Here is a 25136-nt window from a genome sequence, read left to right as displayed (position 1 = left end):
GGGGGCCATAGGTTGCACGCTCTTATTAAGGTTGGCTCTAACAGACACCCCACTACCCCTTGGAATCCTCATTCACTGGATCATATGGTCTGCCAAGGTTCGCTATAGTGTTCTTGATGGCATCCACGCTAGGAACCATAATTTCTTCAATATTTAACAATTTGTTTTCAATTAATGAAAGTCTTTCCATTAAAGGTTTCAAAGACAAGTCAATAAGTCTGCTAATTCTTTGCCAGTAGGCGTCCTCTGTCTGGGGTAGTCTGTTGGCAAAGTCTTTCTCATTCAATGTGCGAGCAACGGTGCGACTGTCCTGGGCAGTTTGAGTGGCAGTGGGGTCCACCGTAGCCACATCGCTGCATTTATTTGGTTTAAAATCTTTTGGATTTCTCCCCTTCTGTTGGGCACCCCCTCGTTTCCTCTTAGCAACTGCACCCTGCATCTGCTCGGGGGATGCGTTGGATTTTTGTGACCATTCATTGCTCGTGTGGCAGGGCCACTAGTCCGCTCGAGTATTAGGGCACTGGGTAGAGGAGCTATCTGTACCAGTACCCCGCCTAAGTTGGAGGCTCCATTGTCCGTAATGTGCGATTCGCAAGTACCTGTAGTTGTTGCTATGGTAGTAGGGGCCATTTGTAAATTTTTATCTGGGGTGCGCGCACTCACTAGCCCCCCAGAGATGAGCGTTTGTTAAAGGTTGGGTCCATGGAGAGGCGCTGTTCTGTGATAGCTATTTCGTGCTCTAAAACAGACGAGGCTCTTGTTATAAATTGGTCCAAGGTCCCGGCCACATAAACAGCGCCTGTAACCTTTTTTCCCTTTCCCTCCTGGGCAGGCATCTTTGCAGGCAGATAAAACAGTTATTTATATCGCTAGTCCACTTCATCTGAAGCCAGATCTTGTGGTGTGGAAGATGTCATAGGGGGGGCCCAGCCCAGCCTCCCTTGGTCTCCAACGGGCACAAACGGACCCGCCCTTGGCCCGGGCTTCGCCTGCGCTGCGGGAGGGCCGGGCCGGTTATGAGGGCCTCGGGCGCCCTTCACCAGCGTCACTTCCCCTGCGCCTTGCAGGGACTTCTGGGGCTTGTAGTTCTCCAACGGCCCCTCAGGCACACCGCGCCATTCCCCTCACGGCTGGGAGCGGTGTCTCCTGGCTCCTTGCATCTCCGGGCCCCCTGGCGTCTCCGGGCTCCAAGCGGCTGCCGGCCAGGTGAGCTCTGCAGTAAAGATGTGGGCGTCCCACGCTGCGGGAGGGCTGGGCTGGTTATGAGGGCCTCAGGCGCCCTCCAGCAGCGTCACTTCCCCTGCGCCTTGCAGGGACTTCTGGGGCTTGTAGTTCTCCAACGGCCCCTCAGGCACACCGCGCCGTCCCCCTCACGGCTGAGAGTGGCGTCTCCTGGCTCCTTGCGTCTCCGAGCCCACTGGCGTATCCGAGCTCCAAGCGTCTGCCAGCCAGGTGAGCTCTGCAGTAAAGATGTGGACGTCCCATGCTGCGGGATGGCCGGGCCGGTTATGAGGGCCTCAGGCGCCCTCCAGCAGCGTCACTTCCCCTGCGCCTTGCAGGGATCTCTGGGGCTCCTGGTTCTCCAACGGCCCCTCAGGCACACCGCACCGTTCCCCTCACGGCTGGGAGCGGCATCTCCTGGCTCCTTGCGTCTCCGGGCCCCCTGGCGTCTCCGGGCTCCAAGCGTCTGCCGGCCAGGTGAGCTCTGCAGTAAAGATGTGGGCGTAATTAGATATCGCCTAATAACTTGATGGTAGAGTTTTGAGACAGCATTGAGAAAACTTGTTTTGCAGCAGGCCATATTCATGTGAGGAGGCAGCTTTCAGCCATGGAAAGCCGCAAGCTTGTCTGGCAAGGCGAATTTGACAATGTGCAAAACTGTTAAGGACAGTAGTCATTTGTTATAGCTAGCTACTCATGTTTTCTTCGTTGAATAGGAGTACCATGCTAGTTTGAAAATAAAGTTTGGTTTACTTTTAAACAAGCTGATTTTCTTGATTACCTCACTAACAACATTAGATGGCCTTGCCTGTCCTTTTTCTGCAAATCATTGGCAGTAGTGTTCATGATTAAGCAGCTTGCACTGCAAAGGCACAGCGAATTTACCTCCATTTAGAACGCTGAAAGTGACCCTCAACACACTTTCTTTCATTTCACAAAAGTTGGGGTAGAGTATATTATGTGCATAATAGGTTACTAGAGAGAAAATGTGTTACTGATCAGTTGTAGAATAGACCCTATAACATCTAAACTAACTGTCGCAGTAATACTTTTGGGCAACTAAACTTAATTGTGATATTTGTAAGTAGACAGTGTTGTATTTTATGTTCATTGCAAAACGTTTACATTTCCATAAAAACAAAAAACGTAACCAGATGTATGTGCCAATAAAAAGTACTCAGGGTTTCAAATGGTTATAGCTTAATTTTATTTTATGTAGTTTCTTTTCTGAACTTTGGTGATCTTATTGAGTGTATAGTATAATTCAATCCCTAGTTTTCAGAAACCAGGGAAAGCTTCAGGGGGATATTTTTATAGAATGTTTATCGACAGTATCCCACTGCTGCTTGATTAAGATGGGGTTGTGGTGTAATTGGAGCAAACATCCATTTTTCCCGAACTCAGATGGCTGCTAAAGAGTTAAGTAGTGTATTAGTAATGTACCCATTTTTCATGTTGCAGGTAATTGCTAATTTATCTGTACAAATCGGTCTATAGCTTTGTCACTTTCGTCCCTCTTTCATACAAATATTAAGAGTATATGCTTTGCACTGTGGTTTCTTCCCACATTTGAGGCTCTTGGTGGGAGTACTAACTCATAACTTTGTCAGTGTGTGTGCTGATGTCCGTGTTAATACTGACAAATAGGTTAGTGGATAGCTCATTGAACTGTGTGAATATGTGCATAACTGTTATGGAAATGCGTTGCAGATTCATGTTTTCCTTTTCTAGTCAATGAAGTCAAGTCTTTGTAGCTTGAGAGTGTACTCTGATATCATTGGAAATTCTGATCTAGTCAGACTGTTCAATAAATAACACACCCACTAGATTAGATGGCTACAATGAACTCTTATTGCTGCAAAATAAAAATCAAGCATGAGGTTACAGCGATAATTTTCAAATATATGCTGAGTGCGCCCATGCATACAGTTTAGTCCATTTGGCAAATGTACACCTTTAAACAGCAGGAATACACAGTGACAGGGTACATCTGAACACAAATAAAAAAGTGCAACTTGATATTTTTAAAAAGGCACTTCAGGTGAAAAATCAAATATACAATTATGCAAGAAGCATACCCATCTGACTTTTTGTTAATATATCTGTGCATTGTGTAATGCTTTCTACCGGATTAACACCTAAATCTAATTTCTTAGCTTCCAGGGGTAGAAGCCTGTGAAAACTACACTTTTCGGTATGGCCGCAATCCATTAATGGAGCTTCCTCTTTCCATCAACCCCACGGGCTGTACTCGCTCTGAGCCGAAAATGAGTAGCCATGTCAAGAGGTTTGTGTTAAGGTATTTTCTTTTAGTTTTAAATTATGAAACACAAGTTGTTTTAGGTGACCAAGTTCTATTTTTGTGTTTTTGTCTGCTGCTTACAGACTCTGCTGTCTTTCATAATGTATGTGTGTCTTGTTAAAATAAAAATGTCAATCTATTTATGTATAGGCAAAGATTATATTCTGTTTATGATCTATTCAGAGACAACTTCAGTTTGTTTTTATCTTTTCTTTTATGTGCGTATTTCTCAATGTTTAGGCCTCACACTTTAAACAGCACCAGCACATCTAAGTCCTTTCAGAGCACAGTAACAGGAGAGTTAAATGCGCCTTACAGTAAGCAGTTTGTCCATTCGAAGTCCTCTCAATATCGTAAAATGAAGACAGAGTGGAAGTCAAATGTATACTTGGCTCGCTCTCATATTCAGGTCAGTCTTTATATGTGTTTTTCATGCTAATGAAAGTGCTCTGTTTTAAATATATTTTACATAACATTTTGAAAAATGCCATCCACATCCCTGTGGCAGAAGGGTATTCAGACATTGCCACACTGATTTTGCATTCATCTACATTTGTAATGATTTCAGCTATAAACTAAAGTATCTTGACTTGTATAATGTTAAATTAATAAATATTAACGAATCCTTTTTTAGCAGTTTAATAAAGCTTGTTGTGTATACACATCTTCTCACTCTTAAGGTGTTGTACAGAATACTTAGTTATTGGTATAAAAAAGCTCCTGTCTAGAGTAGCCTAGACCCTCTCTAACTCTCCCCAAAACCTGCACATTTTCTTTTGACTGCTGAAAAAGATCATTGATGGTTTTCACTCATTCACAGTAGTCTCAGTAACTCCAGACTAATGTTAAAGATTGGTATCTTAATCGAGTATATATTTGATGACTTACACAAAGGAATATTAAAAGGTTTTCTCACAAGACAAACTATTTTTTTTTTTTTTTAATAAAACCTTTATTGAAACTTGCAAAGTATTACATGCGCAGGCCCACAACCACAGGGGCCGGCCGCAAGCGTATCAAATGAATCAGGATGTAGAAACAAGAACACGACCGAAAAAAGCAATATCATAGATACGTCATGTGTGAGTGCGCACTGCAAAGCATAAGGATATATGAGGTTTTCGTTTTAAAAAAAAAGTTATGTAGAGTAGGAACGGCTGCAGGAGCAATGGCGTCACACCACATAATAAAATAAGAAGAGGTGAGGGGGGGACGTACCCCGCAGAGCAAACAGAATCAGTTGATGAACCACACAGTTGTCAAAACAATACAGTCGCCGAGGCGGACCTAGAGCAAAAACAATACGACAGCAAACAATAAAGCAGAGCACCATTCTGAAAACTCGCCCCCCAGTAACCTAAAGGCATAGTTGAGTGTAGAAGCCTTATAAGAAAGGAAAAAGGGAAAGAAAGACAGCCAACCCTACTAAAGAGGTAAAGAACCCTCCCAGAGACAGACGGAAAAAGAAGAAAGGGACCATAGAACAAAACAAACTAAAATAACAAACCCCCCCACACCCGCCACCCTACACCACTGTAATGGCTACGGCCTACCCCACTAACAGCGTGCCTGTCGCCCAGGAACTGCCCCAAAGGAGAGGGAAAGAAAAGAGAAAGCGGAGGAGGAGAAAGCAGACACACTCCCGGACTCCCATGCCCACCGCCAACAGCAACCACCCGGAGACACAATAAAACCAATATTCAGCAATTATACAAACCAGTCACGGTAGGATAAATAACAGCCACCCAATTCCCATCACAATATAGGCACAACCCCGGCATTAAGAAAAGCTATTATATCGGAACCCAGCGATAAAGTTCAGCCCTGGCCCGTACGGTCCGTCCTAAGAGTCCTTGCCACTCGAGCCGCCATTTTGATGGAAAAGGCAGAGCGTCCATAAAAGTTCTTTGCAGCATAAGAGGATCGAAAACAGGATAAAAGTACATGGCTCGAACTAGGAAAGATGTCCAAGAACAGCAAGCATCCGAAACCATCAGCAAGTAACTCGTGGCCACATGGAAGTTTGTCCAAAGAAGTGATGGGTGGCAGCAGGGTCAGGCAAAAGACACTAGTGAGAAGCACGGGCTGGCTAGCCGGCAATAGGGGACCGTCGAGAATCATAAAGTCCGGGCGATGCACAGGGACCCCGACCTCTGAGATGCCATGCATCGCTGGTACCATCTCCAGCTGGAGACCAAACGAGACGTTGTCCTCAGGTGCCAGGATACCGTCTACTTTCACCATCAGTGTCCGGAACACAGCGACTGTGTGCGAATGGAGCGCCCCAATGGCGGTCACAACGGCCCGTAGTGATGGCGTGCCCTCCGTCCGCTCCATCTCCTCTCAGTAGGCGACAGAGCCGGGTTCGGACCCCGGAGGCCAGCTGCTCCAGAGTCACAGGCCACGTAAATCTGATCACAAATAATGGGCGCTCCTCGTCTCATAGAACACACCTTCGCCGTCAGGGAGGACCCGGCCCGTCGACCCCCACGGGGAGAAAGGGCTCCGGGCGCCGGGCCTCCACCACAGCAGCCGGCGTGGCACGCTGGCGTGTCCCGGGTGTGGATCGTTCAAAGGATCGTCAGAAAAATCAACAATTCAGGCACTCTTCGGGAGACCGGGCTCAGTCCAGGTCTCACGGCCGATGTTGTTCAACTCCGACTCGGGTAGTCTAGAAATCGAGGCCCAGGCTTCAACACGATGTTAGGCCGAGAATAGAAACACGGCGTATCTTCGTCAGCCGATAAGGTAGAAATCTCGGGATTGCACCTCTGGAAGCAGTAGACCTTCATAGACAAGAAAATCAGGTGTGCAGACAGGATGAAAGACAGGATAATCGAGCTGTTGGCGGAGGTCGACGGAGCCGGGAGCTTATGCGGCCATCTTGATTCGTAGCGTAGCTCCTCCCCTACAAGACAAACTTTTGAGTTAACTCTTTCATGGTATACTTTCTAAAGGATCTCCATTATTTTGATAATGTTAGGTCCTAATCACACATGCAAAGAGGGACTAAACAGAGAGGTCCAGTCACAGGGACTGCAGTGTACTAACATTGTGACATGTGCTTATGTATGTGGTACTTCTATAGTGCCATGGTAGCCAATAAGCAGTGGAGTGTTGTACATCGATAAAGACAAGCATAAAGTCAGTAAGTGAAAGTAGAGGAAGCTGGTTTCTGGATGATTAATACATTGTGGTGTAGTGTTCTTTAAAGGGGTGTATCTTAAACTCTTTCCTAAGTTTGAACAGCTTTGGGGTAGAATAGTTCCAGATCCTAGGTCCATAATTGGAAAAGGCCCTGCTTTTCTTTGTCAAACTTCTTAGTCTGCAATCTGCAATCTAATCGTGTCCTGGCTGTGGGTCTGCTGAGAACCACCAGTGATTGTGAGATTGTCTGCAAAATAAACGGGGTTGCAAGTTGTGATGTCTTTGTAATTGATGCTACTGATTTGAAGATGATGCTTTTATCAAGAGGGGCAAATAGAGTTCCATCAGCCTGGGGGCGATGTGATCATATTTCTTCATGCACTGGATGAGACTTGCTGCAGCATGTAGAAATACCTTCAGGAATGTCATTTTGAAGTCTGGGAGGCCATTGAGCAGTACGTTACCCCCATCGAGATGCAAGAGTATGAGGGCTTGAACAATAGTTCGGAAGTCACTTCCTGGAAGAAACGGTTTCTTTAGAAGGGAGAGCTTGTACTAGGCCGTCTTTGTTTCTTGAGGTGAGGTTCGTGTTCAGGCTGAATCCAAGTGATTTGGCATTTAGTAAAATTTGGAGGTTTGAAGCTGTCCATGTTCATGTCATTGAATAAGTTTTTATTTATTTTTTCTTCATTTGCCACACTCACTTCAGACTGACCACCTGACTCTCCTTTTAGCCATCTGTCCTGCTGCCAAGGAGACGAGGGTTACTCAGGTAAAGGAAGAGGTTTCCCACCTTTGTAGGCTAGACTTTGCCCAACACCGTATCTGATTAACCGGATTTGCTTACTCATTGGAACAGGAGGGAGGGGGGGGACTGAGTGTCACATGCCTCCATCTATCTTATCACCAGTCTTCTCATCCCACTTTCTCCTCCTAGCCATGTCACCAAAGGGGCCCACATTTTAGATCTTTTTGCATGTGCACGGCTCGTATCCATTTTACATACATATGCAGCTGAGCTCAGCCATTCAGTTTTAGTAGGACATGAGGTAGATATCTATTGCTTACAAATTTCTCTTTTCTCTAGTAAAATTAAGAAGAATAACAACTTGCAGCTGATCCCGGAGGGCGCTAGGCCCGGATACTTAGCCAAAGATAATCATCTTGCAGCTCACTTCCAAGCTGCAATTGAATATGCTATTCAAAACCTCACCAACTTCTTCCCAAAACAGCTGGAAACTGTGACAGGTGGCAAACATGTGATCATCAGCATCGCGCGCCCCCACACTTCTCACAGCGTACCTCCTTCAACCCTTGCAGCATAGCCATTCTCCTAGAAGTCGAGAAGGTTTTATGAAGGGAGAACAAATGATTCCTTGTTAAAAAGGCAGGTCTTACCATGCTATACAAAGTGTTCATAGATACTTGCCACATATGATGTAACTGTGATCTTGGAAAGTGCTCTCCCCATCTCAGGCGGGCAGAAGTCTCCATCAATGATGTTCAGCACTAACCAATACCATCCTGAAATGCCTTTCTTTCCGTTGTGACCCATTCACCATTCGATCGACCAGCTCATTTGTATCAATCTGCTTTCTCTCCTCCCACCTCCCACCTCCCCCCACCCCTGTACCCTGGGACCAGCTGTTCAACTTATAGATTTGAATTTGGAGATGGATCCACTGGCCGTTGCCTGCAACTCTTCCCAAGAGCACAGTTCCCCCGCCTGTTGTAGTTGACCTATTTTAATATTCCAGCCCAACCGCCAGCCTTTCTTTCAAGCACTCCGGCGTCCCTAGGGAATCCCATATTGGAGCAAATCAACTATAATATGGGGCATTTTTTTGGGGCGTCTAATCTGTACCCAGAGCAGCGCCTCTGCTTGCAGCACCTTTAACCTCACCTTTTTAAAGTACCACATATCTCCAAACCTTATCAAGAATTTAACCATTCACCTTCTGCTTCCGTCCGCATTTATTTAAACATGTGGTCTCCTTCAACGTCACGCCAGTCTGTCAAAAAGAACCTAAAGTTTTAAAGCTGAAAGGCCCAAGCATGCAATGAAAATATGGCAGCGCAATACCTTCTTTAATGCGTTTCCTACTCCGTTTCACTCTTTAAAGTCTTGCCCCTTAGAAGCCCATATAAAAGAGTTTATTTTCCCATTTAATTTATCTAGCCATGATTTCCTGACGTGTAACAGTATGGCATTAAACAAAATAGTAAATTTAGGTACAATGGACATAATAATTAAATTCGATTTACCATATAGTGTTATTGGTGTGATCAACTCAATAACAGCCTATTTTGTTTCTACCATCTCCCGTCTAAAATGTAATTGCTCCATTTTCTCCAGATTTTGATTCATTCTAATACCCAGATTTTTTAATTCTGTCGTCATAAGATGATTTGTTTTACTTCCATATTCCAGACCATGACTTACTTTGTTTTGCTGGATTTGCCTCATACCCAGAGACATTCCCGAAGTCAAAGATCAAACAGTCCAACGCTTCCAAAGGGGATCCTAGATATGCCACATAGATCATCACGTCATCAGCATATAAATAGATCTTTTTTACCCAAGAGTTACTCATAAAGAATTTTTTTTCCCACTCCTTTTTGATCTTACTGGCGAAAGTCTCGATTTACAAATTAAATACTAGCAAAGAGAGCGGGCAGCCCTGCCTAGTCCCTCCTGATGTTTTAAAGCCTGCTGTCAAATTGCAATTTAAGACGATCCTTGCGGAGGGTGCCTTATAGATCTACTGTATCACACCACAGAACGTATCCCCTAAATTGTAGTGACCTAGATATTGCCAATTTACCCTATCAAACACTTTGGTGGCTTAACTGGAAGCGGCACCTTGTTTGCCAAAGCCAAAACCTATGGGCCCCTATAAATTCATGGGTCCGTTCATGCATGTGTCTCCCTTTCATTAAACCCTTCATGGCATAGTAAAGGTCACTGATCCTCCCAAGGCCCATGCAATGCTGAAAAGTGCCTACATACCATGCTCTGTATCGAAGCCAAAGACCCTGTTGGCACCAAAATGGCTTCCACCCTCATGGGTCGAAAGCCTCAACTCCTCACCAAGCTTTTGAGCCGATGTAGAAAGAATCCAGGGATGCTTTGACTTCCAAAACCTGAGTCGATGCCTTAGTTGACACCTAATTTGCAGTCTTCACAGGACTCTATATTTGTAAAGCATACGAATGTACTTGATGAACAAGAGACAAATTATCCATCCAAATACTGGGAGGATCGTGGCCAAGTCTCTAGCTTCAGGCCTCCTGTCACTACCAAAGAGGATACTCTGGCTACTAAGGAATACCCCCCATTCACATTCTCACCTACAAGCACCCAGTCCCAATAAGGGTAAGGCACTTACCTACTAGTCCCCCTGGATTTCCATGACTCCCTAACTCACCTCCCACACTAGTGCCTTCCCTACCACCACATTCTTCGCTTCCAGATACCCATGGCCAGCAATTCTGTCCATGAGAGCCCTTGTTATCTTGACGATGCTGGGAAAGACTCATTCCAAGATCCTTGGGAGGATTATATAGTTGACCCACAGGATGACATGGACATCGAGCCATACTCTGTGAAGCCTGCGCCTCCAGATGATACAACGTCATATCATGCTGTGATACACCCGGCAGCTTAGGCTTATCAGGTGAAGATGCACACTGTGGAGGAAAAGAACATTTCCGTTCCGCAACCCTCTTTAAGACAGAAAAGTCTGTTACATATCTTCCCATGCTCAAGGGCTTTCTTCCCATGCTCAGGGTATGTTAAGTCCACAATAGACATCTTTAAACAGCCAGCTAAGGCACAAGCCATGACACCCTGAGCATAGAGAAAACATAGTGAAAAAAATTAAACACGCTTCTCAAGATCCAACCTACATCAGAAGAGACATCATACTAGACTCACACGTAATACATACAGTACACAAAAGAACTTCTGAACAATCAACTGGAGATGCTCTTCCTCCAGGTAAGGAGTCCAAAAAATACACAGTTGGGAAGAATGTGGCTTATGGGGAAGCTGCTCATTGCTGCAACAGCAACATCATTGTAGGCTCTGGAGGAGCTTCTTAAGCATTTTCTGGTAGAACAAAGAAAAAGAGGTGTGGGACCTTGTTTCTGATGAGAAGATAATCCGCAACGCCATCAATAGGCGCACATGAAGACACAGCCAACACACCCGCCAGAGTTATTAATGCTAGCATACTGGTATGGCTGCATTCTTGGCTCAGAGTATAGGCATTCAGTCCAGAGGTACAAGAAAGTCTTCCTATGTACCATTTGATAGGGATCCTTTGTTTGCCCTTCAAGGTGATCCAATGCTAGAGAAAATGTAAAAAAAAATAATAATAATAAATCGCAATGTTGACAGGGTGCCTTACAATCCCCTTCAGTAAAATGCTTAGGCATGGGCCATACTACACGGGGGTATTGGAGGGGGGGTTAACAAACAACGGGGCCCCAGCCAAAGACCAACATTTGAGGAATATCGACTCCAGTTCCAGAAGGATCAGCAGAGCAAAAGCAGAGGCAGATGTAATCTCTCAAAGGCCTCCTCTACCAACAAACCGGGATCCTATTTCTCGACCTTCCTGGGGTCCATGCACGGTGTACAGACCGGCAATGCGCAACTGCCATTTCTTTTTCAGACACAACGTTACATTACAGTAACAATTGTAATGATACTTTCAAGTGTGATGGCTTCCTCCAAAGCTATAGTATCATATGCACGGTTATTTATGCGCCCTGGACAGGATTTTCCAGCTAAACAATGGACATAAGTGGAAGGAGATTGGGACAATCTAGTGTTGGCACCAACAAGAGCCCAGATTTCTATTCACTGGTGGAACACCAAACACCTCTTGATAGGCAGGCTGTTTCTAGACACCCTAACGCAAGTGACCATTATCCCAGATGCCTCTCTAACAGGATGGGTACCCACCTTCATCACTACAATCCAGGGCCTTTAGCCTACCGGCATCCATTGGCCCACATCATATACCTAGAACTGCTAGCCATCAAGCTAGCCCTCAACTCTTTTCTACCAGCGCTTCAAAACAAGACTGTCCTCATAACAACAGACAACATGCAGAAGCAAGGAGTGACACACTGCTGTCTGCTCTCACAATTGGCACAGGATATCTGGCATTGAGCAGTCGTCATAACATTCACATTTTAGGTCTCGCCTAGTGTTGCAGCGTGCATGGGCTGGCCGCTCTGCGAGACATATTGTGGATGAGGAGATTTCAGAAGGGGACTTGAAGCCCCGCCCCTCCTTTTTATTGGCTAGCATCATCGTTTATGTAAAACAGTGGCCTCCAATTGAAACCGAGGCTTTTTGGTTTCCGTCCTTTTAATCCGGCCCATCCGGACTGGATTGTCTTCTTTTCGGCTGTCGTGAAGCAATTTCTTATTTCTCTGACCCACGTCTTCCCATCTTTCCATGAGCCGGCAAATGGATGGCCCAGATGAGGGAGTACTATAACTCTCTGTATCATCCTCTTCAGGATGACCGGAGTTCTGATATTGAACAGCTGATTAGAGATGACCAACAGGCATCTAAGCTGATAATTAGATGAAGCATGGATACTACTGATTCAGTAGGTCGGGATATGGCATCTTTGGTGGCACTACGATGTTGAGAACTTCAGGTTTTTCAGAGGTGGTCCATGCAACTTTGGTCGATATTCCTTTGACGACATCTTTTTGGGACTCAGGCCGACTTGGCATTAAGGCGCTTCCAAGATGGTCGAAAAGATAGTCTTAATTACTCTTTATCTGTTTATTTGTTCTTTAGTGTTGTCCCTATACTTGGGTTGTATAGGTTATATAGCTGTTGCGTTGGATAATTTTTAGGTTATGCTTCCTGGCGAGGGGGTCAGGCCAGCTTTATTACGTGATGGGTTCTTTACCTGCACATAGCAATTTTTTCCATGGAAGTGCGCTCTTTAGGTCTCGGCTAAGCGCGCGGAACCGCGTTCTCGCCGAGAACCTTTTGTCGCTGTGTCGGCTTTCCAGGAGACAATCCTGGCCGTGCGCGCATCGCCTTGAAGGCGATTTGAAACTGTCACGCGCACGTGAACGCGCGCTGTGGCCAGCCGCTGTCTCCTGGCAAGCTCGAAACACGCATGCGCATACACACAGACTTACACACGAGCGCCCATGCACGCACGCACATTCATACAGAAACAAACCCCCCCGCACACATACACACACGCTCGCACACACACACAAGTGCACCTAGCCCCCCCCCGCTGTCGCACACATGCATACACACACAAGCACACACACACGAGTCACACACACACACGAGTGCACCGAGCCCCCCCCCCCCCCAGCCCTTTTCAACTTACCGGGCCAATTTTGGGGGACTCGACTCTCCGCACGCGGCAGGCACCGGGCATGTGCAACACTTGCGTAACCTCCTTCTGGCGGCCCCGGGGCTCTCCACCGCTCACAGGAGCCCCGGGCCGCGAGACGCTTTCACTCCGCCTGCCTCCTCTTCCGGTCCGGACGCGGCCCCGCCCCCGTCGACTTTGCCTGACTTCCGGTGAGGCTGCGCATCGTTCGTGGCGCTTCAACTCTGTGCCTTCAAAATACCCCCTCATTCTCCCTCCCTGGGCTCGTGAGTGAGTAACAGTGAGTTACTTGGAGTACTCTGAAATTCTTTTTTTTCCTTTTCTTTTTTTGGTTGTGGGGAGGGGGTGATTGGATTTGTGATGTAGTTCCCCGTTTATACGAAAAGGTGACTAGCCTAACTAAGCTGGTGAACAAATGAATGATAGCATAGCACTAGTGAACTTGGGGTCAAAAGCGTTTGCGAAGATGCTGCTAAAATGGTTGCTAAAACAGATTGATCAAAAAGCCATCGTAAGTAAGAGACAGGGTTTTTGCTGGATGCTTTATGATGCGCAGTTGAACAATAGCCTGCTTCTTTATTAGTTAGCCATGAAGGCACTGAAGAAGGAAAATCCACTGCAGTTCTTAGGTCTTGCATGTGCGAGTTATTGTATATAACAAGGGACCTGAAGCAAGCTCATTGCTTGCATTCGTTGGCTTCATTGTCACTCTTATTATTTGTGGCATTCTAATTGGCCAGCGCATGAAGGCTTCACTTCCTCTTCTTTCAGCAGGAGCATGGACCAAGTACTGACCTAAGTATACGTATTAGTGCTTCTCCTCCTACCTCGTTGTCCATGTTGCTTCTTTCCCTCCCACCCCCCATTGTCCTTGATGCTGCTTCCCCTCCTACCGCCTTATCCATGTTGCTTCTTTCCCTGCCACCCCATTGTCTTTGTTGCTTCTTTCCTCTACCATTCCTCTTTGTCCATGCTACGTCTTCCCCTCCTACCCTCCTACCCCTCACCCTCCTGTTGTCCGTACTACCCATCCCCACCGCCATTAGAAAACAATTATATAACACAGCCAGTGCTGTCCTGTTGCCCTTTCCCTTCCACCCTGTCTCTTACTATCAGTATTGTTCAGAATCCTGTTGTCCGTGTTGCCACATGCACCTGCCATAAGAAAAAACACATATTCAAAAGAAGTGGGTGACCCAATAAACCCTTGCAAGCATCCTAGGACCGGTTTCTGGCGATCAGCCATCTTCAGCCAGGATAGCTTGACTCCAGTGGCTTTGTGAGCAAGGGACCCACGTTTGGGCATATACCCTTCCCATGAGGCACAGGGTCCAGGCTGATTTGCATATGGCCATGTCTGAACTGGGGTGGTGTGGAGTGCAAAAAACAATGGATTTAGGCCCAGATCTCTGTACTGGGGTGAATGTATGACATTGTTTTGCATTCTGTCCATCAACTGTTGTGTTGGGCTCTGTGTGTGTGGCTGGCTCTTTGTGGGTAGCTTTTTTGTATGTGGCTCTATGTGTGGGTGGCTCTGTGTGTGAGGGTGGCTCTGTGTGTGTGTAGGTGGCTCTGTGTGTGTGTGGGGGGGTGGCTCTATGTGAATGACTGTGAGTGGCTCTGTATGTGTGTGTGGGTGGCTTTGTGTGTGTGGGTGCAAATGCAATAGGTCTCGCATTTGCGAGAGAATAAGCTATTGGTATTGTAAATGACAATGCCATTTATTTATGTTTTAAAAACATAAATAAAAATAATGTCTTGAGCAATGCCAATAGCTCTAACTTTAACAATGCCGAGACCATTGCATTGTAAATGCTTGTTTTTTAATGGAGACATTACGTTAGACAAATGGATAGCTTTTTTGTTGGATAATTTTTAGTTTATGCGTCCCGGCGAGGGGTCAGCCGTATTATGTGATGGGTTCCTTACCTGCACATAGCAGTTTGTTCCAAGGAAGTGTGCTCCTTTTTGCTGGAGACAATACTTTTGGCAATTCAAGTTGTCTGATTGGTATTCTTCTGAATACTTAGAGTCTTGGTTCCCTCCATTTTTGGAGGTGATATGTGTTATGTTCAATTTTGGAGCATGGTTATCCAGTGGGCTCTACTTCAGAGGACATCTGAGATGCAATGTCTGGATATTTACCCTAGAGCTGTTTACGGCCATGCCTTACGTGGTTGAAAAGATTTGTTTTATCAGAAGAGAAGGTTCGCTTTTTGATCCATTTTCACTTTAAGACCATACTGGATATTTCCATACTCTTTGACTTTGGTACTATTGATGGTCATACATTTCCCATCGGGAAGTTGGATGTTCTCTGTCTCCTTTGGGACATTTCTTTTTCTCTAGTAAGTATTTGTTATTTTCTGAAAGAGACACGTTATTGAAAGGTTCCTTACCATAGAATATCCCAAGGCGTCAGATTGGATCCGGAAAGTTTTTCGTCAGCAGTACCCCTGCGCGTCGGTAGGTGGCGTCGTGCGGCTCCGTGTCCGTCGCTGGTGTCGTAAGCACATATATGACGTCACGGAGACTACTTAGGTGCCACCCATGCGCGCTAATGTCAGTTCTTTCTTTTTCTGCGCCAGCAAGCGCAGATCCGGTTAGAGCACGTACCCTAGCTATTTTTTGACTAACTTTTTTGAGACTTTTGTCTCTACTTCTTTGACTCCTTGTGCCACGTAGGGATGCCTGGGTTTAAATCCTGCGGGGCCTGTTGCAGTACGATGTCGGTGGCCGACCGCCATGGCATCTGTCTCTACTGTCTGGAGCGCGACCATGACTCCCGGTTATGTTTAGACTGTCTGGCCATGGCTCTGAAGGCTTTGCGGAAGCGATCCCTAAAGCTGCTGGAGGCCTCTCTGCGCCGTTCGAGGTCCAGGGGTCACTCGAGGGACCGACCACGGAGCCATCATCCTCGCTTCTTGGGGTCAAAGTCTTCACCCTTGGATACGGGTAAGAGACGTCACAAGAAGAAGTCAAAGAAGCGTGTATGCTCTCTGACATCCCCCCGTCGGTTTCCGGACGCAGACAAGGGGGCCAGGGGTCCTTCCCCTGCTGCTCCGTTGGAGCCTGGGAGTCCTGCGGCCTACCTGCCCTATCGGGGTCCGTCGGCGACTCCGGCCCAGGTGCAAGAGTTTCTTGCTGCCATGGACCGCCTTTTCAGGCCTGGGGCTCCCGCTGGCGCACCTTCAGACCCTGCAGTCCCTATTAAGGGCCCTTGCTTGCCACGGGCTCTCCAAGGTCCTCCGCCAGTGGCTCCGGCGCCCCCTGCGGCTCAGTTCCCGGTGCCGCCATGGGTTCTGTTCATCCCACCAACGCCCTTGCCAGAGCTTCCGGACAATTTTGCTCCGGCTTGGGACCCAAATTGGACATGGAGCCGTTCCTGGTGCCGTTCCCGACGCCGTTGAAGCATTTGTTTTCCCCTGAGCCTCCCCTTCCGCTGCTGCCTGTGCCTCGGGCTATGGAGGAGGTGCTTGACTGGGAAGACCCTTTTGCACAGCAGTGCGAGTCCGAACATGAGTGGGCGGAGGACTCAGAGGATGCAGGTGGCCTTGACCTCTTCTCTGAGCCTGATTTGTGTCTGCTGCGGCTGTCACGGAGGAAGGCGCCACATACACTGTAGTGCTCCGTAGAGCAGCTAAGGCTCTTGACCTTAATCTGCCTACTGTTACCCTCAAAACGAACCTCCTAACTGAAGGGGCGCCCTACACGTTCGTTCAGCCAGAAGCCTGTGCAGAACCAACCTCAGCGCGGCTGCGGGCACAGTGGCGGCACAGGGTGCCAGCGTGCGGGTCAGTCCACCTCTGCTCCCGCAGCATCCGCCTCAAAGCCTTCCTAGTCCCAGCTTTGGGGTGCACCCCACACAGGTGGGCGGCAAGATTCAACATCACCTCCCCCACTGGCGCTCTGTCACTTCGGACAGGTGGGTGCTGCAAATCGTTCGAAGGGGCTACTCCCTCCCCTTCGAGTCTGCCCCCCCAGCCATGCCACCTCAGTTCCACCGCATGTCTGGGGATCACTTTGCGCTTCTCCAACAGGAAGTCACAGCCCTCTTGGCCAAGGGGGCCATCTGGTGCGTTCCTGGGCCAGCAGTAGGATGTGGTTGTTATTCCCACTACTTTCTGGTCCCCAAGAATGAGAAAGGGGGCCTGCGCCCCATCTTGGACCTCAGGAACGTCAATCGCATCCTCCGGAAGGAGAAATTCAAGATGTTGACTCTGCCTCAGGTCTTGGCTGCCCTCGACCCTGGAGACTGGATGGTAGCGTTGGACTTGCAGGACGTTTATTTTCACATCCCCTGTGCTGCCGGCCCACCGGCGTTACCTGCGGTTCACGGTAGGCCAGGAGCATTTTCAGTTTGCTGTGCTCCCATTCGGCCTTACCAGCGCCCCTCGGTGTTCACGAAAGTGATGGCGGTGGTCGCAGCTCAGTCTTCCCCAACCTCGACGACTGGTTGTTGAAGGCGGGCTCGCCCCAGGCAGTTGTCACCCACCTTCAGACTACGGCCGACCTCCTGCATTTGCTGGGGTTCTCCATCAACGTGCCGAAGTCGCACCTGAGTCCCTCTCAAAAGCTCCCCTTCATCGGAGCGGTTCTGGATTCGACGCGGTTTTGGGTTTATTCTCCCGAGCAGCGAGTTCAGGATATTCAGGCTATGATTCCGATCTTTCAGCCTCTATACCGGGTTTCAATCATGATGACCCTCCGGCTCCTGGGCCTGATGGCCTCCTGCATCCTGCAAGTGCAACATGCCAGATGGCATATGCGGGCTCCGCAGTGGGACCTGAAGTTCCAGTGGGCCCAGCATCAGGGCAACCTGTCCGATCATGTCCAGATCTCGGAGGGCACTGCACGACAATTGCAGTGGTGGCTCAGGAATCGTGATTGGGTCAATGGCATATCCCTCCCCCTTCCCCAACCGGAGCACACAGTGGTGACGGATGCGTCCCTCCTGTGATGGGGCGACCACTTGGGAGAGGCGGAGATCAGAGGCCTCTGGTCTCCGGCAGCGTCCCGACTCCATATCAACCTTTTTGAGCTTCGGGCAATCCGTCTGGCACTGAAGGAATTCCTTCCCTCTGTCCGGGTAGGTGTAGTGCAGGTGTTCACGGACAACACCACCGCCATCACTATGTCGCGAGGCTCTGCTCCTCGGGACATGGCTGGAATATCAAGGCATTACCTTGGTGGTTCAACACCTGACAGGTTCTCTGAACACCAGGGCGGACGAACTCAGCCGCCGGTGCTTGATGGATCACGAATGGAGTCTGAACTCGGATGTGGCGCAATGTCTCTTTATGCAGTGGGAGAGCCTTGGTTCGATCTATTCTCCACCGAAGAGAATACACGATGTCATCAGTTCTGCTCGTTGGAATTTCCAAGGCGGTACTCGCTCGGCGACGCTTTTCGTCGTGTGTGGAGTTGCGGTCTGTTGTACGCCTTTCCGTCTATACCACTTCTGGCCAAAGTGCTGAAGAAGATCGGCGCAACCGGGCCCAAGTCATCCTTGTGGCTCTGGATTGGGCATGAAGATACTGGTATCCCGAGCTACTCAGCATGGCGATCGATCCCCCGATCCGACTGCCTCTTTGGGAGGATCTTCTGTTGCAGCAGGAGGTGACAGTCCTGTACCTGAACCTGTCCAGCCTCCACCTCCATGCATGGAGATTGAGCGGCGACAGTTAACAGCTTTCGATCTTCCTCCCAAAGTCTGTGATGTCATTCTGGCAGCCAGGTGTCCCTCCACTAAAATGGCATATGCCTGCAGGTGGGACACATTTGTGGCATGGTGCACAGCATGGCTGTGGATCCCCTTTCTGCCCCTCTTTCTGAGGTTCTTCTGTCCCTATTATCCTTGGCCCAGCAGAGCTCTGCTCTGGGCACTATCAAAGGTTCTCTTTCGGCCTTTCTAAGGCTTTCAGATCAGCCTTCACTCTTTAAGTCCCCGGTTGTTGACCGTTTCCTGAAAGGCATTACACACACGTTTCCTCACTTGCCTTTCATAATGCCTCAATGAGACTTAAACCTTGACTTGACCTATCTGATGTGCGCTCCCTTTGAGCCCCTTCATAACTGTCCTTTACATCTTCTCACTCTAAAGACGGCTTCCTCGTACCTATCACCTCTGCCAGAAGAGTGAGTGAGCTCTAGGCTCTTTCTTCTAAACCTCCTTTCCTTTCTGTTCATCCGGACAAGGTGGTGTTAAGGACCTGTCCTTCTTTCTTGCCAAAGGTTGTCACGCCCTTCCACATTGGGCAGACCATCACTTTCCCCACCTTCTTTCTGCCTCCACATCCTTCAAAAGAGGCTCCACCGGCTGGACCCAAAACATGCGCGCTCGTTCTATCTGAAGCACACGCAACAGTTCTGGGTGGATGACCAGCTCTTTGTTGGCTAGTTGGGTGCCAAAAAATGTTGTTCACAAACGGACCATCTCTCGGTGGGTCGTTCTGTGCATCAAAGCATGTTAAACGTTGGCTAAAAAGGAGCCTCCTGTGGGGCTACTTGCCCATTCTACCTGGGCGACGGCAGCCACTACTGCCTTGGGTCACCGCGTTCCCATGCAGGACATTTGTCAGGCAGCCACGTGGTCCACGCTGCATACGTTTACCAAGTATTACTGCCTTGACAGTCCAGTCCGGAGAGACGGCTTCTTTGGCCGTTCTGTTGTCTGTGACTTTCTGGTGTAATCTTGTTCGCAGATCCACCACCGCGGTTGGTATTGCTAGGGTATCTATTCTAAGGTAAGGAATCTATCACCAGCGTGTCTCTTTCAGATGCAGAAGTTACTACTTGTGTAACAATATATCTGTAAGAGACATACTTGTGCTTCTGTACCTTACAGCCTTTTGAGGGATTATTATTATTATTTTGTATAGCGCTTGAATCACCCCTTGGGGGTATCTCAGCGCTTGGAGCGTGCAGTGACAGCAGAGGGAGTGGCTAGGTTGAGAACAAAGCAGTTTTCAGTCTTTTCCTAAACTTCAATTGGTTGGAGCATTGTCTTAAGGCCAGAGGGAGTTGGTTCCATATGAGGGGGGCTTGGTGAGAGACGGATTTGCCTCCAGTCCTTGACTTCTTCATCCTGGGGGTATTGAGGAGGGTTTTGGAGCTTGAACGTAGGGTCCGGAGCGGGATGTAAGGGTGGAGCCTCTCTCCGCCAAATAGGCGGGTCCGTTTCCCCATATAGCTTTATGGGTAATGCAACATATTTTGAATTGCACGCGTTGTCGTATGGGTAACCAGTGCAGCTGGTGAAGGAGAGTGAGAGAGGCAGATCTATGGGGGCATTTAGTGTCAGGCAGGCAGCGGTGTTTTGTATCATTTGGAGTCGATTTAGAGAGGCCTCGGTGGCTGCAATCAGGAGGTCATTGCAGTAGTCTAACTTGCTCAATATCAGCGTTTGAGGCAAGGTCTTTCTAGTAGAGTTGGGTAGATAGGGGAAAACTCTCCTTAAGAGGCCTAATATGTGGAAGCAAGAGCCCATGATGTGAGTAACTTGCTTCTTCATAGTGAGTGCCTGTTCGAGGTACACTCCTAGGTTCTTAACAGTGGTTGCTGGGGAGTGGGCCTTTCCTAGTTCCGGGGGCCACCAGTAGGGTGACCATAAGAGTGGTGCATCCCCAAAAAGCAAAACCTCAGTTTTTCCGGCGTTCAGCTGAAGGTAGTTGGTTTCCATCCATCGGGATATAGCTAGCATGCCAGAAGAGAAGATGGATTAGGCGGTCTGGGAGGTTTTGTTAAAGGAAAAGGTAAGTTGGGTGTCGTCCGCGTAGGATATTGGGACAAACCCATGCTTCCTTAAGAGAGCGGCGAAGGGGGCTATGTAGATATTGAACATAGTAGGGCTAAGGCAAGATCCCTGAGGAATCCCCTTGGTGAGTTCTTGTGCTTTGGAGCGGAAGGAGTCAAGGTTGGTGGTCTGGGACCGCTTAGAAAGGAAGCTGACCATCCATTTCAAGGCTACTCCCCCGATCCCTGCCTCCCTCATCCTCATGAGCAAAGTCTGGTGGTCGACCGTATCGAAAGCGGCAGATAGGTCTAATAGCACTAGAAGTGTGGGCTAGTTCTTATCTAGGGCGAGCCTGATGTTGTCGTCACAGCCACTAGAGCAGTCTCAGTGCTATATTTGGTCCGGAAGCCCGATTGGGCCGGGTCCAAGTAGCCTGCCGCTTCGATATGATCGGAAAGGTGTTTGTTGGCATGTTTTTCCAGGACCTTGCTCATGTACGGTAAGAGGGAGGTGGGGCAGAGATTTGATAGATTCTCCGTGGGTAGTTTGGTGTTCTTCCGTATGGGAATGATTTGGGCCGCCTTCCAAGAGGGGGTAGATATCCGTCCTCCAGGGATTGGTTTAGGAGGGAGCAGATGGGCTCTGATAGTTGTTTTACCAGGTATGACATGATCTTGGCAGGTATGGGGTCAAGTGGGGATCCGGATTTTATGTTGCGTATGATTATTTCTGTTTCCTCTTGTGTTAGGGGGGGAAGTGCATCATGTGTGTTAGTTTTGTGTACGGATGCAGATGGGAGCTGTGGGGGGGTCTGTGGGCAGGGGTTTGGAGGTGGCGATTTTATTGTATATAGTGTCTATTTTCTGAATAAAGTGATTACTAATATTGTCGCACAGTGCTTGAGAGAGGACTTCTTCTGATTCACAGGCTTTGGGGTTGACTAAGGTTTTTAGGATTTGATACAGGACTTTAGGGGTTCATAGTGTGAACGTATGATCTGGTGCTTTGTGTGTTCTTCTAGAACTAAATATGTATACTTGAGCCCTTGTCTGCCTTACGGTCAGATATGATTTTGGCTCATATGCCTTGTGGACAGTCACTACGGCTGGGTTCCCTTTTTGGGTGTTTTCCAGGAGCTTGGTTTATTTTATTCAACTTGTCCTAATAGGCCAAGTGTGGTCGTAAGTGCTTGCTGCTGGCAAGGGCTCATTTTCATATGGGTTTTCTTTAGGTAGTACCAGCCTGTTAAGATACTTTTGACAGAAAGCATTATATTAATGCTAAGTCACCCAAGGTGTTTCATTGAGGGTCGGATCTCTCTCTTGATAATATATTTTTATGGTACTGGTTTTTCAGTACCATTTATCCATGTGTGTATGCAGATTTTACATAGGTGTAGCGCATATGTTTACACATGCTTAGATATAGTTTTGCTATATGCAATAAAATGGATGTTACATTCCATTAAAAAAAAAGATTTATTGTGCAATGCGGTTCTTCTCTGTAGGTTTTTGGTTCAGATCTATATACATGCATTGAACAAATCTGGGTATAATTGATCAATATTTATGGCTGTTTCATATCTGTTTAATTGATATCTTTCCATATCTATGAACACTATGCATTGTGAACCTTGGGGTGGTCATTTTGTCTAAAAAAAGAAATAATAATAAAAAAGAAATGTTCTTTTTTTTAGGGATAGACAGTGACGTTCGTCTGCCTAGGTACTTGGATTAATTTTCCCGACCGTGGAAGGATTGGGGTTATTCATCTTGGTTTTAATGGGAATAGGTTTTGGAAGCCCTTCGATTCTGGAGTTATCAGGATGGATTTCCTTCAGCTATTTCTTTACTGATGTAGAGGATGCAGGTTACGTGGCATTTGGTTTGCCTTTGACCTTTCTAATCCAAGGGCTCACTTACCCTTTGGGGATTAAATACTATTGTCAGACTGTTGTCGGATGTCTTCTGACAGGGTGTTATCCTGTTTCCCTTGAGGCTTTGGTTTTTCTGTGCCGGCAGGGTTGTTTCTTATTTACATTATCTGTTGTCATTGCCCCGGTTTTTATAGGGAGCCATACTCTTTTTCATTTAATGCTTACGTATGTCTGGTCTGTTGTGAATTTCGACCAGCAGGTTCTCTTTGAGAGCTTTTTAGGTCTCGCCTATTCCATTCCGCAGGAATGAATATGCGAGTCTAATGCCGCTAAACCACCACTAAACCAAGACTTAAACCCAAGGCTCTCAAAAAGCAGATTTTCAACAGTTCACGAGAATCACGTGACCACAAGCACGCGCATTTCCCCACATGAAAGGCATCAGACTCCCTCCCACAGGCTTCCCCAGCGTGCGCTCGGCCGGCCTCTGCCAGTTCTCCTCCCCTGATTATTCACTTCACTTTTCACGGCCGCAGGCCGTGACTCGCATTTCTACTCCCCCCCCCCCCCCCCCCAGCCCATGTAGATGCACGAGCTTGCCCGAGCCTTCCAGCAGCATTTCTCCTCCCCTTGCCATTTGCTCCTACCTCGGAGAGCTTCAAAGGGATCTGCTTCCCCGCCCACTGCTTCACACTTCACGGCCGCCAGGCCGTGACTCGCATTTCTCCTTCCTTCGTGCCCAGCCCCCCTCCCAGCGCTGCCTTGTTGTTAGTTGAATTCACACTAGGCAGTAGATTTTAGGTGATCGTTTATATGGCAAATGCTGACGTCAACAATAAGCTGCACAACGAATAACATAATCACCATCTTTTAATTGTATTTTACTGCTTCGGAAACAATCCTTTGTATTGATTTTCCACGGGTATCGGGGAAATCCCGCTACTAAGGATACACGTGCTAGATTGTTAATGTTTCTTTACTTATCATGCAAGATGTTACATGTGCAGCCAAAAGCAAGATGGCGATGTGGTTTTATGTTTACACTACACTTCTACTACATATGACTACATGGACTTTAACACACGCCATGAGCAGTAGCAATTTAAAAACAGTCTGTCTGACAAAGATACTGGATTTCGAAAACAAAAAAATTACTTGTGTGACCGTTTTTTAAACATTTCCTCAACAGGTCCTATTAAGGGGTTAATATCCCTTTTTAGGGCACAGAGGGCTTACTGGAACTCCCATCCTTCTGTAGCTCATGGTCTGACCAGATTCTGTGCCATAATTACCACGAAGTACGCAGAAGTCACCTTAATAACATGGCTTAGCGCTTTATAAAAACTCCATTAATAAATAAGTGAATAACATTTGGTATCTGCTCCTCGTACTGGTATCAGAGTTAACACCCAGTCTACTGTTCTGGGATGGCAGGGTGCCCTACACACGCCTACAAACCTCGAGTTGGACTCATATTCATGTTTTCCGCGAAACACATGCCTACAGGGGTTCGAGGGCTGCTGTGGGATCCCCAAAATGCTCTTCCATGCAGCATCAACTCTCTCTCTCCCTTTCACACACACAAGCTCTCTCTCTCCCTCTCTCCCTTTGTCTCACACACACACAGGCACGCACACATGCACACTCTCTCTCTCTCTCTTTGTCACACACACACACACACAGGCACACATGCACGCTCTCGCACTCACACACACATGCATACTCACACATGCAGGCTCTCTGCTCTCTTTCTCTCTCCCCCTCTCTCACACACATGCACGCACACAAGCATGCTCTCTCTCTCACACACACACAGACATGCACACATGCACATTCTCTCACTCACACACACACACCCACGCACAGACACATGCGAGCTCTCGCTCTCTCACACACACATGCACACATGCACGCTCTCTCGCCCTCTCTCACACACACACATACACACGCCAACGCTCACGCTCTTTCTCTCTCTCCCTCTCTCTCGCGCACACACACAGCCATTCACGCACACATGCATTCTCTCTCTTTCTTTGGTGTGTAGCGCAGAAACACCATTGATTCCTGCTACGCACGGTAAGTCATTCATTGGTGCTTTTATTATGATACAAGGACCCCTTGTTCCCTGCCAGGCCTCCAGCACTGGTGGCGTGGTGAGGGTAGTTACAGTAAGACCTTCACTGGTGCTTTTAGCTGCACTGTGGTATGATACAAGGACCCCTTTGCTCCCTTTCAGGCCTCCAGCACTGGTGGCGTGGTGGTGGTAGTGTGCAGTGCCGAAGCACTTTTGACTTCTGCTATGCACGGTAAGGCATTCATTGGTTCTCACTGATTTCAATAGGGACATGGCTTGACTGCAGGGAGGCCTCTGCTCCCTGTCAAGGTGGTGCATCATTCATTCCAGCTGGATGCGGTTGTGAAAGGCTAGGGTGGTGTGTGCGCGTTCCCTCACACCTTTTCCTGCTC

General features: G+C 47.8%; 1 protein-coding gene across 15 annotated transcripts in view; it reads left to right on the top strand.

The window, feature by feature from the left end:
* The window catches only part of KMT2C (lysine methyltransferase 2C), a 1799940-nt gene that overhangs the window by 1692447 nt on the left and 82357 nt on the right, over positions 1–25136 (top strand). For 14 of the 15 annotated variants that reach the window (XM_078663231.1, XM_078663229.1, XM_078663237.1 and 11 more), the window contains 2 exons: positions 3378–3520; positions 3764–3932. In XM_078663231.1, the coding sequence (XP_078519357.1) occupies positions 3378–3520; positions 3764–3932 (312 nt within the window). The remainder of the gene's footprint in view (positions 1–3377; positions 3521–3763; positions 3933–25136) is intronic. The other variant, XM_078663230.1, reaches the window with a different exon arrangement.

Source organism: Lissotriton helveticus, chromosome 10, assembly GCF_964261635.1.
Source record: "Lissotriton helveticus chromosome 10, aLisHel1.1, whole genome shotgun sequence".
Classification (NCBI taxonomy): domain Eukaryota; kingdom Metazoa; phylum Chordata; class Amphibia; order Caudata; family Salamandridae; genus Lissotriton; species Lissotriton helveticus.
The sequence above is the reverse complement of the archived record's forward strand: the minus strand, read 5'-3'. Positions and strand labels throughout refer to the sequence as shown.